The sequence below is a fragment of the Eucalyptus grandis genome, chromosome 2, assembly GCF_016545825.1.
Source record: "Eucalyptus grandis isolate ANBG69807.140 chromosome 2, ASM1654582v1, whole genome shotgun sequence".
Taxonomy (NCBI): Eukaryota; Viridiplantae; Streptophyta; class Magnoliopsida; order Myrtales; family Myrtaceae; genus Eucalyptus; species Eucalyptus grandis.
Window position 1 is genome coordinate 51,203,890 of NC_052613.1, and position 18,592 is coordinate 51,222,481.

Here is an 18,592-nt window from a genome sequence, read left to right on the forward strand (position 1 = left end):
CTTAAACCCAATCGCCTAAATCAATTTTCACCAACGATGAAATCGGTGTCAAATATCATAGACTTTTCACGTACTTTAAATTTAGGCTCAATTGCAATAGCGGGTTTATGTGTTTTTTTTTTCTTGTAAAAGTAACTTTATTTTTGGCCAAAAAAAAAGAAGAAGCACGATATGAAATAATTATTAAATCTTAGATGCTAAAGTAAGGATAGTAAACAAAGAAGTCATCCAATACGCATCTTCCATCTCTCGTCTCCTCTACACGAGCCTTAAGCACCATCCATCTTTGACTAGATCACCAGACTTACCACCAAGCCCCCTCAGCCAATATATATATTTATATTTTTTTGTGATTGCAAATTGCAAGTGGAAAGCAGACTGGCAAAAGATTTTTAAAAAAATAATAAAAAAATAAATGATCGACTCTAACGAAGAAGCCCAGCCGTGGTGCCCTAATTCCACAAGGCGGGGGACGCTGACCGACCGCCTACAGCCGGTACACCGCCCCCGTCCGTCCCTCCCAAAATGGCTATCGCCACTCTCCGCCTCCTCCATCTCCCGCAGAGAAGAAGGAAATAAAAGAAAAAAAAAAAACAGCGATTTTAATTATCCTATTCCCTCCCTCTGTGTCTTCTCTCTCCCCGTTAGGTTCTACACATATCTCCGCAAACAGCATCATCATCTTCACACGAAACTCTCAAATCTCTTTTGTGCAATTTTCCTTTTCTCCGCCTTCGGTTTCCGCCTCTTCTCCCCTGCGCCTTTCGCAGAAGCGAAGGCGAAGGAAAGTCGCGGTCGTCGTCTTCTTCCCCCTCGTCTCCTCCTCCTTCCTTCCTTCCTTCGTCCTTCCTCCTCGCAGCAAGTTGCTCGTTCCGCCACTCGACGATCCTCCTGCCGACTCGCTTCGCGGGAGCTTCTGCTCTCGACATTCTCTCTGCTCCGCGCGTTCGTCTCTCTCCCTCTCCCTCTCCCTCCGCGCTCTGGAGTCGTTACCTTTATCTTCAAGCAACGTGGGGAACCGGCTCATCGGCCTCGAGTGTTTCTTTTTTTCTTTTCTTTTCTTTTTTTTTTTTTTTTTTTGGGACTCGCCGGAGGGGACCGTTGTTGCGGGAGGCGATCGGAGTTGGCAGCTCGAGGTACAATTCCAGCGTCGTCGGTTTGCGTTTCTTTGGCTTCTTCCAGAACCTGCGCGGTTAGATCTGCTTCGCGCGTGCTCGTTTGGTTTTTCAAATATGAGGTCGCTGATTGCGGGATTTCGGATTTGATTGGAGCAGCGGGCGTGATGTGGCGCTGAGATAGTGGAAGGGAAGAGGGCTCGTCTTGTGTTTTTTTTAACCCCGGCGTTGAAGATGAAGAGGTCTAGGGATGATGTTTACATGAGCTCTCAGCTGAAGAGGCCTGTGGCCTCTTCTCGCGGCGAAAAGTAAGTTCTATCTCTCCCTATTTCTATGTGTTTTACGTTTTGTCGTGCGGATCGACTTGTTTGTAGAGGATTTGATTGCGAGCTTGGCAAGACTTGTCTTGTTGAGGATGAGATTAGGTCCTTCTGATCGGGGCATTGTTAGTGCTTCTGTCTTCTGTATGCTTGTTTTTTACGCTTTCGCTTGATTAAAATTTGTTCTTGGATGAAGTTCCAGCAAATTTCTTGCTCACAACCTGCTGGAACAAGATCGGATTTTTGTAAGCGTCCGATTGCTTGGATATCTGGCACGTTCTGTTTCTTGTTATAGGTTCTATGCTCACTGAAAGTCTAAAGTAGGAGCCGTTCTTGCTGGATTCGCACGGATGGACTTTTGTATGATAGTTGGTCGATTATCTATTTTTAAGAGGGATCATGGTTACATCTATACAGAAACATATTACCGGGTACCGATACGAGGGAAGGGTTCGTAAATCTCAAAAGAACTAATTTCCTTTCTTTTTATGTGAAGCTCTGGGCAAGCCCAGGTCATGGGAAGTGGAAGTGCACAAAAGCTGACTACAAATGATGCCTTGGCATACCTTAAAGCAGTGAAAGACATTTTTGAGCACAATAGAGAGAAGTACGATGACTTCCTTGAAGTTATGAAAGATTTTAAGGCTCAGAGGTAAGATAGCGTGACAAAGTTTTCTGGGTCTGCGGGCATGATCTTTGATAACTTTCTGACCAAATAGTTGATTGTGCTGACAGAATTGACACTGTGGGTGTCATAGCAAGGGTCAAAGAGTTATTTAAGGGATATAGGCAACTGATTTTAGGTTTCAATACTTTCCTGCCAAAGGGATTTGAGATAACTCTTCCTCCTGAAGATGAGCAAGAGCAAGAGCAACCACCTCCACAAAAGAAGCCTGTTGAATTTGAAGAAGCTATTAACTTTGTGAACAAGATTAAGGTAGAGATGGATGTCACTATCGAACGTGGTGCATTGATGCTTTTGAGGTCTAACAACCTGCATTTTGTGTGTAGACAAGGTTTCAAGGCGACGATCGTGTCTACAAGTCGTTTTTAGACATTTTGAATATGTATAGAAAAGAAAATAAGTCCATTACTGAGGTCTATCAGGAGGTAAGGCAGTTGCACTCTCAACCTCACTTATTACTGTAGTTTTATATATTCTTTGTTCTCAGTTTTCAAATGAATCACATCTGTTAAAATGTTATTAGATTTCCATTTCCTGGTAACACTTTCTATTTGTCTTTGCAACTAGTGGCATGTTCCTCACTTGCGATGGCTATTTTCCCCGTGCAGGTTGCCACTCTTTTTAAAGACCACTCTGACCTCCTTCTGGAATTCACACACTTTCTACCTGATACTTCCTCTGCAGCGTCTAATATGTATCCTCAATCTGGAAGGAACTCTATGCTCCGTGATAGGAGCTCCACCATGCTGTCCATGCGGCAAATGCATGTTGACAAGGTTTTCATGCACTCAATTATGCTGATTTTCTCATTTCTTATCTAACCCTGGCTTATACATGGTGAACTTGATTTTCAGAAGGAGAGGATATCTGCTTTGCATGCTGATAATGATCACAGTGTAGACCGACCTGATTTAGATCATGACAGAGCTTTGCTGAAAGCAGAAAAGGAACTGAGAAGGCGCGGTGAAAGAGAAAAGGAGAGAAGAGACGATAGAGATAGGAGAGAACAGGAGCATGATGAGAGAGAATTTGAACATGATAGCACTAGAGACATCAACCTGCAGCCGTTTTCCAACAAACGGAGAGCATTTCGCTCGGGTGCTGATCAATTGCATCAAGATGGCGAAGTGGAAGAGAACTTCAGTACACTTCCCAGTTCATCCTCATATGATGATAAAAGCACTGTTAAAAGTGAGTTTTTACATGCTGTACTTATTTACAAGCTACTGGTTTTCGAAGTAAAAAGACGGATTATGTAAATATCCAAGGTGAAAAGCTTTTGCTTAACGGAATATTTCTTCTTTTTCCGGAAGAAGTATTATGTTATAGATCAGCCTATCACGTATCAAATTTGTATTTAAATATTGATTGACTGCCACTTACTGCTGAATTTTGTGTCACTGCAGATATCTATAGCAAAGAGTTTGCTTTCTTTGATAAAGTAAAGGAAAAGTTACGTAATCCCGATGATCACCAGGAATTTTTGAGGTGCCTTCATATTTTCAGTGAGGGGATAATTTCACGGCAAGAATTGCAAACACTGGTATGGCTGTGAACATACTTGTTACAAGTGATTTTATTTCATCAATTTTTTAGACTCTTTGTAGCAAAAAATTGTTTATGCTTGTTACTTCAGCTGGTATAAATCATGGACTTTGGCATGTGGCCACCACACTATACCACACCAAAGCGGCCACAGACCTCTGGATTTTGACCATAAAAAATGTTTGGGCTTGAATGGCATGTTTGGCTGGAGTGGATCCTTATGGTAGATTCTGTACTTGTAATTCCTTGAGTGTATTGGCAGTCTCAGTATTAAAATTCTAATTAACTCAAGGCTTAGTTGCGCAGACCCTCCCAGTTATAAGGTTTATTGGAAAAACCAATATCCGTTAGATTTAAACTAGTATACACATAGCCTTTCAATTTTTTCATTTATCCCCCCAACACCCCGCCACCCAGCTTTTTTTCCTCATATTGAATGGTTTATCTCCCACTCATCATGGAAAAAGGCCTTTGAAGAGGTTGAAAGAGTCAGGTTGGAACAATTTGAAGTTTCATTGGGACAGGATATTTATGGAACAGATATTATGTAAAAAATTAGAGGACGTGGATGTATTTGCAATGGTCTTCTCGGTGTGGGGAGTTATTTGTAATTAATCCTTAATTTAATTGAGCCCGAGTAGATGTAGAAAGTTGAAGAACATATTTATTTGGTAGAGAATGCTCATTTTAGGGGTGCTGTTGGTGCCTTTGGGATGGATGATGCAATGTAATCCTTGATACTCCAAGATAGGGGATCTAGATCAAAGACAGATATAATGTTCTCACTTAGCAATTGCAATAGTCTCCTTGCCCTTGTAAAACAACAAACTTTTGACCTGTAGCAAAAGAACATTCTTCTTTTTGTATAATTCTGACTTTATCACAATAAGTGCCTCAAAGTTGTTTTGTTCCGATGATATTGTCTTTTGCCCCTTCATATTCCTGAGAAATTCTCCTACTAATATGTATCTTGTTCAGTTCGTGATGATTTGTTGTAACTCCTTTCTCTCCAGGTGAGTGATTTACTTGGCAAATATCCGGAACTTATGGATGGGTTAAATGAATTTTTAGCACATTGTGACAAGAATGGTAAGATTTGAAAACATAAGCATCCAGCTGTTTGTTCTTGAACATGCATATATTAAATGGTTTATCTTTGTTTGTTTGCAGAAGGGTTTCTTGCTGAATTCATGAGCAAGAGTACGTTAACATATCCTTTTATTTATTACTATTTCTTTGCATGATCCTTCCAGTTCAGTAGGAGAGATTTGTTCTATAAATGCATGATTTTCGATTTTTGACTTTTGTAGCCACATTTTTCAGGCATGATGATTACTGATGCTTATTTTCTGTGCATTTTAATTGATTAAGGACACCTGCCCAGATCAGTGAAGTCTGAGGAAAGAGACAGAGACCGTGATCGTGAGAAGGATGGAGGGGTTAAGGATAAGGATCGCGAAACACGTGAAAGGGATAGGCTTGATAGGTCCAGAGATGCTCACAAGACGTCCTTGTTTTTAAGCAAGGATAAGTGTTTGGCTGCTAAACCAATTAACGAACTTGACCTCTCTAACTGTGAACGCTGTACTCCCAGTTATCGCCTGCTGCCTAGAAATGTATGTGAACTTACATCTTGTAACCTTTATACCTAAGTGATGAGATATTGATATGGGAACTAAAACTTTTTGATGACCGGCATCCTGCAGTATCCTTTTCCCTCCGTGAGCCAAAGATCAGAGCTTGGTGCTGAAGTGTTGAATGACCATTGGGTGTCTGTAACTTCTGGAAGTGAGGACTACTCATTCAAGCACATGCGCAAAAACCAATATGAAGAAAGCCTGTTTCGTTGTGAAGATGACAGGTCAGAAGTTGCTTGCAACATGGTTTACAAACGATGTGCATTCTAGTCAACTGCATGATTTGCTTGAAATGATATGGGCAAGTTTGATTTTGTTTTTTGATTTTGTCTTTGAAAAACCTTTCAGGTTTGAATTGGACATGTTGTTGGAGTCTGTGAATGTAACTACTAAGCGTGTTGAAGAACTGCTAGAGAAGATTAATAACAACACAATCAAACCGGACAGCCCAGTTCGTATTGAGGAGCACTTTACAGGTTATAACCGATTGACCTTTTGTGTGTAAATAATCTAGTTATGTCCTGTTTATGTCGCATTCTGATACAGCGCTCCTGGTTTGTTGTTCTTTCAGCTCTTAATTTGAGATGCATTGAGCGCTTGTATGGTGACCATGGGCTTGACGTGATGGATGTACTAAGGAAGAATGCACCCCTTGCTCTGCCTGTAATATTAACTCGTTTGAAGCAGAAGCAAGAAGAGTGGGCAAGATGTCGTTCAGATTTCAATAAAGTTTGGGCTGAAATTTATGCCAAGAATTATCACAAATCACTCGATCATCGTAGTTTCTACTTTAAGCAGCAGGATACCAAAAGTTTGAGCACAAAAGGTAATGGTACTGGATATATAGTGATTTTTCTATAATGTCTACTTAATACAATGCATAACTGCTTCATTATTTGTGATTCCTGTTAGTCTACTAGAAGTTAGTATTTACTGTTAAAAGCAAGTACGTGGCCCATTGAACATTTGAAAGCTAAAGATGTTCCTCCTTTGAATAACTCTTCCTGGGCTTGGGCCAAATTATCCTTGTGTACCTCTTATTTGTCAGCAGCTTGTCAGCTTCTATAAGCTGCTTTATTTGCATTAATGATTTGATTAGTTACTTCTTGAAATGGATTTAGTGTGGATGTCTAGCACATGCTTATTGAAATTTTTGGACTAGTTTGTCCCATTTGCTTGATGACACAGTACATTGAATAAAGTTTTCAAATTCTGATGTCTCCTATAATGTTTTGCAGCCCTGTTGGCTGAGATAAAAGAAATTAATGAGAAAAAACGTAACGAAGATGATATACTTCTGGCTGTCGCTGCTGGAAATCGACGAACCGTAGCTCCAGATTTGGAATTTGAGTTCCCAGATCCTGACATTCATGAAGATTTGTACAAGATTATCAAATTTTCCTGTGGAGAAGTTTGTACAACTGAGCAAGTGGATAAAGTCTTGAAGATTTGGACCACTTTTTTGGAACCATTACTGGGTGTTCCTTCTCGGCCTCAGGGTGTCGAAGACACAGAAGATGGGGTAAAGGCTAAAAGACAAGCTGGTAGAGGTGGTACTGCCAATAGTGGGCATGATGATGGTGGTCTGAACACCAGACAGGCAAATCATCTAAAAAATGAGGATGACATGATTCCTCCAGAACCATCAATTACTTGCAGGGTATTGGAAAATGGGGATGGCAGGGATGCTGAAGTCCCTTCTCTTGGCGTGGATCATGTTGCTTGTAGAACTTCTGAACAAGGAAAAGTACATGATCTGGCATCCCTAGCTGATGAAATGTCAGGTGTTAGTAGACCAGTCAACTCAAATGAAAGATTGGCAGTGGCGGAGCAAAGTAAGGGGAAAACTGGCATTGACAATACACCAGGTTTGCCCTTTGATGATTGATGCTGGACAAGCTGCCTTAAACTTATCTTGATACCATTTGGTTTCTCATACGATGGCTGAAGTTCTGAGTTTTTTTTTTTTTTTTTTTTTTTTTTAATTTACCCTGATTTCAAAGGGCTGAATTCTGCCCCTTCTAGACCTGGTACTGTTGCTGCAGAGACTGCTGTGGATATGCGATCAAGTAATGATAACTTACCTTCATCAGAGGTATGATTTGATGCAATTTTCTCTTCTACATCGAAAGCATCTTGTTTTCCCTTAAAAAATAGATTTTGTTTTACTGTTTATATCTGTTCCTTTGATGGGCTTTTGAGTTTTGAGTTGGGTACCATGGAACTACAGTCTTGCTAAAATTGAAAGCTAGAGGTGTGAGCATGGTTTGTGAGTCAGGGCAGGTGGCTGTAAAGATTGCTTAACCTGTGTTGGGGTTGTAGATTGCAATTTTATAGAGGCAAAAAATCTCAGCATTTGCATTTGATGTGTTGTGTTTGTTGATGTGTGTTTCTTTGCATTTATCAGGGTGATGAGTGTACGCGGGCCAATGTGTCTGCCAATGGTGTTGTGAAGGATACCAGCAGCATTCATAGGTACCATGAAGAATCAGTTGGGCACTCAAAAGTTGAAAGAGAAGAGGGTGAATTATCTCCTAATGGGGATTTTGAGGAGGATAATTTTGCCGCTTATGGGGAAGCTGCTTTAGAAGCTGTGCATAAAGTGAAGGATAGTGCAACCAGTAGGCAATACCAGACCAGAAATGGAGATGCAATTAACTGTCCTGAGGTGGCAGGAGAAAACGATGATGATGCAGATGATGAGGGTGAGGAAAGTGCACAGAGGTCATCAGATGACAGTGATAATGCTTCTGAGAATGGGGAAGTCTCGGGCAGTGAGGAATGCTCTCGTGAAGAGCATGAAGAAGATGGTGACCATGATGACAACAGGGCAGAGAGTGAAGGTGAGGCTGAAGGGGTGGCAGATGCTCATGATCCTGAAGGAGAAGGAATTATATTACCAGGTTCAGAACGTTTCCTTCACACTGTGAAGCCTCTGGTGAAGCATGTCCCCATGGCTTTGCGTGAAAAAGAAGGGGATTCTCGGGTTTTCTATGGAAATGATTCCTTTTATGTGCTTTTTAGGCTTCATCAAGTATGGCTCTTCATATTCTTCTGTCTATATTCCTTTTGTTATCCATTTGAAGTGTTTGATATTCTTGTTATACTTTTATATATGTTACCGTGTTAACATTTTGTTACGCCATAGACATTGTACGAGCGAATACAATCAGCAAAAATCAATTCATCATCCGCCGAAAAGAAATGGAGGGCTTCAAGTGACCCTTGTCCCACTGATTCCTATGCCAGGTAGCATGTGTTTTTCTTTTCTTTTTTCCTTTTTGGTGGGGGGAACTGAATCGAGACTGGAAATTTGACAAAGTTTGTCATAAGGGGTCATAACTGTGCATGTAAAATTGAAGCTCGTTTATTTTTTCCCCAGGTTTATGAGTGCTCTCTACAACTTGCTTGATGGTTCTTCGGATAATACAAAATTTGAGGACGACTGCCGAGCTATTATTGGAACTCAGTCCTACGTTCTGTTCACATTAGACAAGTTGATATACAAGCTAGTTAAACAGGTGAGCTAGTATTCTCTCTTTTCCAAACTTTTAGATGTTCCTCCTTTTTCCAATGGATAATTTTTCTCAATCTTGTGTTTTCCAGCTTCAAACCATTGTGACTGATGAGATGGATAACAAGCTGCTCCAACTATATTCATATGAAAAATCCAGAAAACGTGGAAGATTTGTTGATGTTATATATCACGAAAATGCACGCTTTCTCCTTCAGGATGAGAACATATACCGCATTGAATGTGTAGGTCTAATGTCATTGTTCCTGAATCTTCTTGCAATATCTGCATGAAGCTGAACTTGTGAAATCTTATTTGCTTGCAGTTGACAGCGCATTTGTCAATACAACTTATGGATAATGGACACGATAAACCTGAAGTGACTCCAGTGTCCATGGATCCTAATTTTGCGGCCTATCTGCACAATGACTTTCTCTCTATTGTTCCTGACAAAAAGGAGAAATTTGGGATTTTTCTGAAGAGGTAGATAATTGTGAATTTTCAACAATCTTTGCCATCTGGCTCTGGCTAACTGTTGCACATGGCTGCAGAAATAAACGGAAATCCGTGCCCGATGATGATGGTCATGCTCTGGAAGGAGTTAAAGTCATCAATGGTTTGGAGTGTAAGATCGCTTGCAATTCATCGAAGGTCTGATTCCTCAGTCTCTCCATTATTTTTAGATATAACTGTCAATCTTTTATAGAAATCTACTGGTGGAGATCACTGCCACATTGTGAGTTGGAATTCTGAATGTAGCAGGTATCATATGTTTTGGATACTGAAGATTTTTTGTTCCGCACTAAAAGGAAAAGGAAAGCTTCCATTGGAAAGAACTCGTGTCAGGACCAGACAAAGTCTCAGAATGGTGATTCGATTAGAATACAGAGGTTTCATAGATTGCTCTGCAGCTCATAGCAGAACGTAATATCACTATGTTTCTCCAATTAGGTATGTGATATTTTCCTCAGTTCAGCGATATTTGACAATATGGAAAGTGTGAACTTCTCAAATGACAGAACGATGCTCTTAATTTCCCGTGGATTATACAATTCATGGGGTTTTGTTGTTTATATTGGTCATTTTGGTTTCGGTTTCTGTTTCAGACATTAAAGCCAAATCTTGATTTCATTTTTCTGCAGTATCATTCCGCAAGCATTGAGTACGCGAGAGCCATACTTATTGATGGTGCCACGTTGGGAAATCCTTTCGTGGGGATTGTAAGATTTTCAGGTTTTTATCTTTCACTCAGACAGTTCATTTTACTGTCTCACCGAAAGAATAAGGGATCGAGAGGAAAGCCAACCTTGTTCAGAATTTGTAGAGTAGCATAATCTCGTGGGGGATTTTGATCCACCATTGTGTAAATAATGTCATATCGTGATGTAAAATTGAGATACTTGGTTCTTTTCATTCATCAACCATTCTTGTTAGATATCTTTTTGTCACTAAGCTAATGAAGGATCTTCTTGCAGTTGTTTGACCGTTTGTTGCTCCTCTTATTGTTTGTGCAATCGGTTGCATTCGGCTCTGGGTTCTTTTTCCCGTGTAAAATTGAGGCAGAACCATTACACACATTATAAGGGGTGATTGATTCTCGATCCGGTCTAGTCCCATCCAAAAAATCCGACAATTAGTAATTAGACTGATTGGCCTAGTCCAGTTCCCAAGTGGTTCAATAGAATTGGTGGATTCACATAATTTTTTGGATTAATTGAATTGTCAATTTGTGTCGCAATTTGAAGGTGGGAATTTATCCAAGATTTGCAAAGAAGATTGAGAGATGATGGAGTTATGATCATAGGGGAAAGCTGAACAAGGAGGACGATTCAATGGTTTCTTTTCCACAAATGGACTCACTAATTTAAAGAAGGTGCGAGTAAGGGAGATAAAATTAGTGGGTTTTTTCAGAAAAACCCAAGCAAGAGACAAAATGAGCTAGTTGGATGAATCAATGTAACGATACGAAAGAAACAAAGATAAGGGAGGTAAAATTAGTGGGTTTTTCAGAAAAACACAAGCAAGAGACAAAATGAGCTAGTTGGATGAATCAAGGGAGGTAAAATTAGTGGGTTTTTCAGAAAAACACAAGCAAGAGACAAAATGAGCTAGTTGGATGAATCAATGTAGCGATACGAAAGAAACAAAGATTTGCTTAATCATTTAGAACAAGCAATATGCGAGAAAAGATAAGGGTTCAAGTTTGCACTTTACTTGTTTAAGAAATAAAAAAAATAAAAAAAAAATACAAAAATACAAATTGGTCCAATCCAGTTAACACCTGAAATAGGGAATCGAATTGAAAATCAACATTTCAATTTTATAGAATTGAAAGCAGGACGACACCTCTTGAAACCACCCAGAATCAGCCGCTTCGGTCCGGCGCTAAGTGGTTCCATATGCTCAGCCCAGCGTAATAGAGTGGATCAACTTGGAACAATGTTTATAGCAGACAGCGATCTTAGGACGGTGGGTTGACATAACTTGCTGGTATAGATAAGCAGGGATGAGAGCTTGATGCACGCTTTACTTGGTCCTTCTTTATTTTGTCTTAAAAGTCGTGGGCTCGGAACCAGACAGGAAATAATCGATGAACATGCAAAATCTTCACAGGAAGTCTTCGCATCATCTCCTTCGATGAAGATGCAAGATTTTGACAGGAAATACTTGCTTGGATTATTCCATGCAATTGATGCAGCCTTGTCAGTGAATAAATCGCAACAGAAACCTTTCTTTTTCTGTGATAAACAATTAGGAAGGACTTTTACAAATGTCGAATGGCGAGCACCAATTTAACCTGCCAACTCACTTATGGGTGGACGATCCATTACGCTGGATGCGGCAAGCGCGTTCTTTTGCAACTGTGGATCAATATCGGGCAGCTTAGGAATCTGAGCAAGTAGATCGATCGTCCGCCTTAGGAGACGAGCCAAATCCCCCTCGTCCATCGCACAATCCATCATGATCTCCTTCCATGTCAATCCAGATGCCCATGCTTCGACCATGCCTGAGAATTGACTGTCCAAACAGCAAGGTATCTGCACTCCATGTTTCTCTTGCAGATTCAAAATAGAATTTCTTTGATCATCCAAGAGATCAATGACATCAGTCACCGTCGTGGATGGTTCAAATATATAGGTGTTGTTTTTCCAAGGTCGGACTTTGATCCCTTCTGAAACTAAACCGGCGCAGACAGCAGCAAGCTGGGCTGGTTTCAAGCCCAGTAAAATTTTACTTCTCAGAACCATCGCAAGCCAGAGCTCATTTTCTCCCCTTACCGCAGCAGCAGTTTCCCCAAGAGGGAATATAATGTTCGTGTTGACATCAAGTGCTCTAGATTCATGAATAACATGGCTCACCTTCAAAAACTCCTTCCATCCAGACGGTTCAATTTGCTCTATACGATTAATTAGGCGCTTCGATCTAGTCTTCAAGCGCTTTATTTTTTCCTCGGTGAACTTGGTCATGTCTATGATCTTCTTATATTCTCTAAAGCCTTCTGTACGAGCTATCTTTTTCTTCAACCGTGCGACTTTAGTCCTTTGTGCTTTGTAGCATTCTACAGCATCATGGAATTCTTGAGACATGTATAATGCCTCGTCTTTGTCTGAAAGACTGTTCAAGACAGGCACATTTAAACTCCAAGACCACGTTTCCAGTGACCCTTCTCTGTACCATAAACCCCCAAATCCACTGTCACTAAGCTTATCCCACTGCATATCATCCTTATCTAGAAGTGTCACCATAAGTTCCCGAGGCAAAGCATCTCCCTCAGTTAAGGCCACATTAGGAAGACCAGTCCGATAGACTGTTCTAATCCACTGTTCTGTAAATAAGTACCATGAGTTATCTGAACCAAGGGCTGCGTGATAAGATGGTTCAAATCCCTCTGCTCCCACTCCACTTATTGCAAAAGAATCGTCACCAAGAATTCTGTCCTTGACTTTTGACCCATTGAGAGAGTCAACCTTCCCCAAGTAAACAGCCGGAATAGAGTGTAAAACTCCTTCAGAATCCTTATATTGCAAACATATAAAGGGCAACTGTCCATTCTCCAACTCCTCAAGTAGAGGTTTCACAGCAGATATTCTTTTCAATTCCATTTTTTTGCGTAGTTCAGTCCGAAGGCGTTTCTCAGTCCTTAGTTCTTCCTGTAGATCAGCGATCTCCTTATAGGCTGCATTTGACAAAGTACTTCTTGCTTTTCGGTCTATAGCATCATCAGTAATCTCAGACGTTAAAATCTCAATCTCCTTGTCTATTTTTGAGAGCTCCTCCTTGGCAGCAAGCATAACATTGCTGCCCACATAGTTGCCAAAACTTCGCTCCACTAACTTCCTAGCTTCTTCCAGTGTTCGTCCTGCTCGAGAAATTTTCACTTCACCCGACTCACTTGAGTGACTTGTAAGTTTGGCACCAGCCAAAAGGTTCAGCACCATTCCATATGAAGCAGTAAACTGTGACACCAGAGGCTCTACCCCAGAAAAAAGCAGCTTGCAGCACTCTTCAGCACCCTCATAAGCAGTTTGGACAAGGACAACATTACCCCTTTTGTCAATGCCTCTGCGACCAGAACGACCGGCCATTTGAAGCAGTTCATTCGAGGTTAATTGAATACGTCCACTGCTACTTCTCTTGCTGAGAGCTGCAATTACTGCTGTCCTAGCAGGCATGTTGATTCCTGCAGCCAGTGTTTCTGTAGCAAAGACAACCTTGACAAGTCCTCGTCCAAAAAGTTGTTCAATAAATGACTTCCATAAAGGCAAACACCCTGCATGATGTGCAGCAACACCGCGCCTAAGTCCTTTCACAGCTGATTCCCTGACGGCATCAGGATACTGAATACCAAACCGCTTCAAAGCTAGTTCAACTTCACTCATCTCGCAGCTATCCAGGAGGTTGCATCCTTCAAGGTACTGAACAGCTGCATCACAGCCTCTCCGGCTGAATATGAACCAAATGGCTGGAAGCATATCCCTTGCTTCGATTTGATGCAGAGTGTCAATCACCTGAGGAACCTGAAATATATTTTCGTTTTATTGGTATGATCATGCTTTTTAACCCTATAAGGGTTGGATACATATAAATTCTCTAATATTACTTGAGAAAAAGAGAGACTGGAGAAAAAGACTATTGACAACTTTTTCTTTTCTGCGGCAATGTAAGACAATTTTGTCTAACCCATTGATGAACTTAGTCCATACTTGTGAACGGCGAATTGCATTCATGTTGTTCTTTGAAAGAGGAGCTTCCATGGTGATACCATCAACATTGTTGATGTTAATATCACCCCCGCGTCTTCTTGATTTCCTTCTTTTGATACTATCATCCTTATATGAGTTACGCTCCGTGGCATGAAGTTGCAGATAATTAAGTGATAGTTTCCTGTTCCAAGGTTAATGGGAAGAGACGACATATCATCAGCATATATAGTATATTACTTATACAATTCAGAAACAATAAAAAAAAATTAAGATAACTATGATGAATAATTTTCTTTTCAGGAGGGGTGGGGGAGAGTACAAAACGTGATCTACATAGAGAAGCAAAGCACATCATCCACACTGCAAAGTTTTTAATTAAAAAGGATTATAATCAGCTGTGTGCAGACAAAACCAGGGAAAAAAGGTGCCATGACTGCTGCCATTAACTCATTTTGAACTACCATCTGGGATAAAAAATGGTTATTATTTCATTTCTCATTTCACATCTCCAAATCCACCATACTTGGAAAAATGGTAAGAACTACAAAAAGAGCATCATCTACATTCTTGATGAATACCACAAGCTAAGAGTGAGTGGACCGAAATAGAATGTTCATGTAGAGCATCTTAGTGAAGGAGTAACATTTCTGTACACATTCAAGGTAAATATAAAGCCCTGCAATTAAGTATGACATACTGGTTCATCCGCTTTCCTTTTTCATCAAGAAGGGGTAACAAGGAAGTCCTTGTGGAGAAGTGCCAAGTCAGTGGGACTGGACGTCTTGATGAGGTAACCAACTCTGTTTTACCATGGATCTGAGAACAAAAATGCAAGCATGTAAATGATGCTACACCAGGAAATTTTTAAAGTGCCTGTATGTATGGGTGAATCGATATGTTTGGATTGAGCACAGCCCCGAGGGGTGCAGATGGACAGAGTAAGACCATCTCTACAGATCAGCTCTAGACCTCTCTCTATGCTTTGGTTCCAGGAAAATCAAGGAGTCTTTTTTATCCTTTCTTTGCTTTTGCTTGCTAAGCAAGTGCTGTATTCCAAATAGCTACTCATTAACAGGTGGATCAAGCCCGTTAAAATTACAGTAACTCTTACAATCTGCTTATTATCAATCTATGTCTCACTTTTTTATATGTGCATATGATGTGTAAGCAAAAGAAACTATAGCAGCCTCCAGTTCCCACATATCTCAACATGCTGCAAACTAAGACCTATCTCCTTTAACATCAGACAATCTATACAATACATCAGTAAGGATCTTACCAAAAATAGATTTACCATCAACATTGAAACCAGCCACATGAATCAATGAATTCCTAGCAGCCCAAATATGACAAGCTGCAACATACCAAGCTATCTTAAAGGTCAAAAGAGAGATGGATTTCCCTCTCATATATTGGGAAGCCCATTGTAACTCCAAACTCCAGCTTTGGATGGTACTTCCCACTCTAATTTACTAGACATAATTCCAAATGTCCTTCACAACCGTTACATGAACAAATTCACAGAATTTTTTAGCCTCAAGTTCTACTCAATTTTTAGACACTTTCCATTTAAAACTTCACAAGAACCTGGTCCAAAACGTAGCATCCCTCCCTAACAGGTATCAATTTTTCAGTATTATCTTGAAGAATCACCAAAAAGAGCATTACAAATTAACTACTACCTCCATAAAGAGTCAGTTTAATAGACTACGTGGTATTAATGATATCATTTTTGACTTACCTTTGACGTAGAATAAGCAACTTATGTGAATTTGTAATTTGCTTTACAAGTATACTATGAGGGAGTGACATTTTCAAGACATTATCTCAAAAATTGACAAGGATCATCGCTAATGTCAAGCCAAATAAAAAAGGCTGGTGATATGAAGGGGTGAGTCATGGCAGAGTACCATGTTGATGAGAAAGAAAATGGGTGTCGGTAAGCTTTAGTTAGATCATAAATGGGACAAATACTTCCTATATTAGCATGGTAATTGTCTTCCCAGTATGAAATCAAACAGAATTCTGGATCAAGAACTCTCCCTCAAAAATAAATGACTCCCTTTTCAATGCATGGAAAGAAGAAAATATTGGAGGCAAATGTAATCTGCATTTCACATGAAGCGGCAACCCTGAATCTAACTTTCACATAGCTATCAGTATGCAGTAAACTAACTTTGCCTGAAAAAGCAGAAGAAGTTTTAGAGCATGGTTTGACAACAATCATCTGCGAAAGTTTCACAACAAATGACAATGATTTTAAAACTAGCTCTGTTAAATAACTTGTCAAAGGTAAGGCCGTGACCCAACTGTCTGCTCTGAGCTCACAGCAAATCATCTGTGCCATTGCCATAACATCATTGGACTTATGAGGCAGAGGAACACAAGTATTTTTAAGAACACTTCAATTATGTTTTGTCCTACATTATGACAATTGTATTCCAACATATATACTTGAGTTTTTTTTTTTTTTTTTTTGGTGGATGAAGAGAAGACTCTGAATAGGCTCGACAGAATTGATTGATCTGCCAATGTTGGCAATTAGTCGGTAAAACCAGTTTTTACCAGGTTTCTATTAAGGAGTTCAGTTGAACCAAGAGATGAGCAGTTTCCTCTATGTTTGTTCGATTGGAAAATCTGCAATCTTTTTAAAGAAGCTGCCAGATACAGCACGAGCAACTGGGTAAAAGCAAAAGGAAAGTAATCTAACAAACATTTGAAGTAGTGTATTAAAGGACTGCTTAAGCAAGATGTTCCTTTTTGGGCATTGAATGGGACAAAGCAATTGACAGTTTCAAATTTATAAGCATTGAAGGGCACTTAGCAGTACCTGGCCAATCCAGCCAGCAAGCTCATCTGCATTTGCAACTGTTGCTGACAGACATATAAGTTGAACTTCTTTTGGGGAATAAATAACCTGGCGTATTCTTGCCTATTCAGTTTCCATGGATAAAAGCTTAAGCAGAAAATTTGCAAGCTGCTGAATATAATGGGGATAAAAGGGAGGAGGAGGAGGAGGAGGAGGACGCAAGACAGAGAGAGAGAGAGAGAGAGAGGGGGAGGGAGAGAGGGAGGGAGATTACGCACTATTTCTTCCCAGACTGTCCCCCTAGATATATCACTTAAATAGTGAACTTCGTCCAAGACAATAGCATCCACCTGAAAAAGTCCACTCCCTGAAGAGGCCTTTCCAACACTGCGCAAGAAGACAAATTGCACAATTCAAAATACACAAAGGAAGATAAAGTTATGCAAGGAATATCAAAATTCAATATAGCAATGTGGAAACGATGATTAAGAACTTAACCCATCCCTTGTATACAGGGAGTAGGCATAACAATCAAGAATCAAAAGCACTACTGAATGATTTTTGTGGATCCTAAACAAGAGAGAGATATATCCACGATACCCAAAGGCTGTTCTTAGAACCTGATTATACCTAAACATCCTAGTCACACACAACCAAATTAAACCCACAAAGTCTCAAATTAGTACAGCTATACTGAAACTAACAGCTTCCTTAAGAAGATGTGCACCTCTGATACAGCATATTCCGCAGTATCTCTGTAGTCATGATTACCACTTGAGCATCCTTGTTCACTGCACTATCTCCTGTTAGAAGGCCAACATAATTGTCTCCAAATGTTTCACTGCACCAGGCAAGTATACAGAATGAAAAGTGGCAGATGATTAACAAGAGCAGTGACTTTAACAGTTGATGAAACTCCAATCCACCAACCGAAACTCGCGAAATTTCTGGTTAGACAGTGCCTTGAGAGGAGTCGTGTAGAACAATCGCCTCCCTCTGGCTACTGTGGCCACTGCCGCAGCTTCCGCAATCAATGTCTTTCCGCTGCTAGTAGGCGCCGAAACCACGACAGAAGACCCTCTCAGAAACGCCTCGATCGCCAATCGCTACCAAAACCAATTCACAAATCACTACAAAAACCGGAAAGTTCGAAGAAAGCTCCATAAGTCTTGCCTACAAGACACAATCCTCCAAAAAGGAGAGGAAAAAAAAAATAAAAAATTCACCACACAAAAGCGGCGAAACACAATGAAGATGCGAACCTGGAATTTGTCGATGCGAAAGTCATAGACCGAAGCGAGCTCGTCGAAGTCGATGAGCTGAGCGCCGAACTCCCTGACTTCGCCGCAGAGCTTCTCCACTCTCCGCGACTTGGACTCGCTAAACGAGGCGCGCACGCTCGCCGCGGCCTCAATCTCATCCTCGCTCTGCTCGGTTCCGTCGTAGGCGTCGCCGGAGACGTCGTCGTACTCGTCGGCGGCGAACTCTTCGCCGTCCTCGTCCTCGTCGTCGTCGTCCTCCTCCGCCTCCTCGTCGGCGTCGGAGAGCTGGGAGTCATCGGGAAGTAGAGGGGTTGGGGCTTTGTAGCGAGCGCGAAGGAGTGGCTTGGTGCGCAAAAACCCTAGGGAGGGAAGGAAGCGGAGGGGGAGGTGGCCGGTCTTGATGCCGGAGATCGGGAGAGAGAGAGGAAGGGGCGAGAGGATAAAGGAGAGGCTGCGCATGGCGGGAGATTTTTCCGCCGCCGTAGAAACTCCCATGTCGCT

At 40.9% G+C, this 18,592-nt stretch overlaps 2 protein-coding genes across 3 annotated transcripts; one reads left to right on the forward strand and one right to left on the reverse strand.

Annotated features, from left to right (window-relative positions):
- The first annotated feature begins 625 nt into the window (after nucleotides 1–625).
- Nucleotides 626–10,300, forward strand: LOC104433574 (paired amphipathic helix protein Sin3-like 3). Of its 2 annotated transcripts, none has more exons than XM_010046371.3 (24): nucleotides 626–1,192; nucleotides 1,275–1,423; nucleotides 1,932–2,087; nucleotides 2,171–2,372; nucleotides 2,447–2,545; nucleotides 2,729–2,896; nucleotides 2,975–3,311; nucleotides 3,527–3,663; nucleotides 4,679–4,754; nucleotides 4,836–4,865; nucleotides 5,037–5,281; nucleotides 5,372–5,526; nucleotides 5,651–5,778; nucleotides 5,874–6,128; nucleotides 6,541–7,170; nucleotides 7,306–7,397; nucleotides 7,710–8,336; nucleotides 8,451–8,551; nucleotides 8,685–8,823; nucleotides 8,909–9,061; nucleotides 9,142–9,299; nucleotides 9,368–9,467; nucleotides 9,579–9,767; nucleotides 9,959–10,300. In XM_010046371.3, the coding sequence occupies exons 2-23, from the start codon at nucleotides 1,350–1,352 to the stop codon at nucleotides 9,732–9,734; spliced, it is 4,218 nt and encodes a 1,405-aa protein (XP_010044673.2). In that variant the 5' UTR covers nucleotides 626–1,192; nucleotides 1,275–1,349; the 3' UTR covers nucleotides 9,735–9,767; nucleotides 9,959–10,300. The 2 variants fall into 2 exon arrangements, with proteins under 2 accessions (XP_010044673.2, XP_010044674.2); XM_010046372.3 differs by having other exon boundaries at nucleotides 626–1,136.
- Nucleotides 10,301–11,422: 1,122 nt separating this feature from the next.
- On the reverse strand, nucleotides 11,423–18,592 carry LOC104433573 (DExH-box ATP-dependent RNA helicase DExH15 chloroplastic). Its single transcript, XM_010046369.3, has 8 exons — nucleotides 18,092–18,592; nucleotides 17,760–17,935; nucleotides 17,557–17,670; nucleotides 17,108–17,216; nucleotides 16,851–16,937; nucleotides 14,718–14,836; nucleotides 14,021–14,201; nucleotides 11,423–13,834 (listed from the first exon to the last, which is right to left on the reverse strand). The coding sequence occupies exons 1-8, from the start codon at nucleotides 18,584–18,586 to the stop codon at nucleotides 11,609–11,611; spliced, it is 3,507 nt and encodes a 1,168-aa protein (XP_010044671.3). The 5' UTR covers nucleotides 18,587–18,592; the 3' UTR covers nucleotides 11,423–11,608.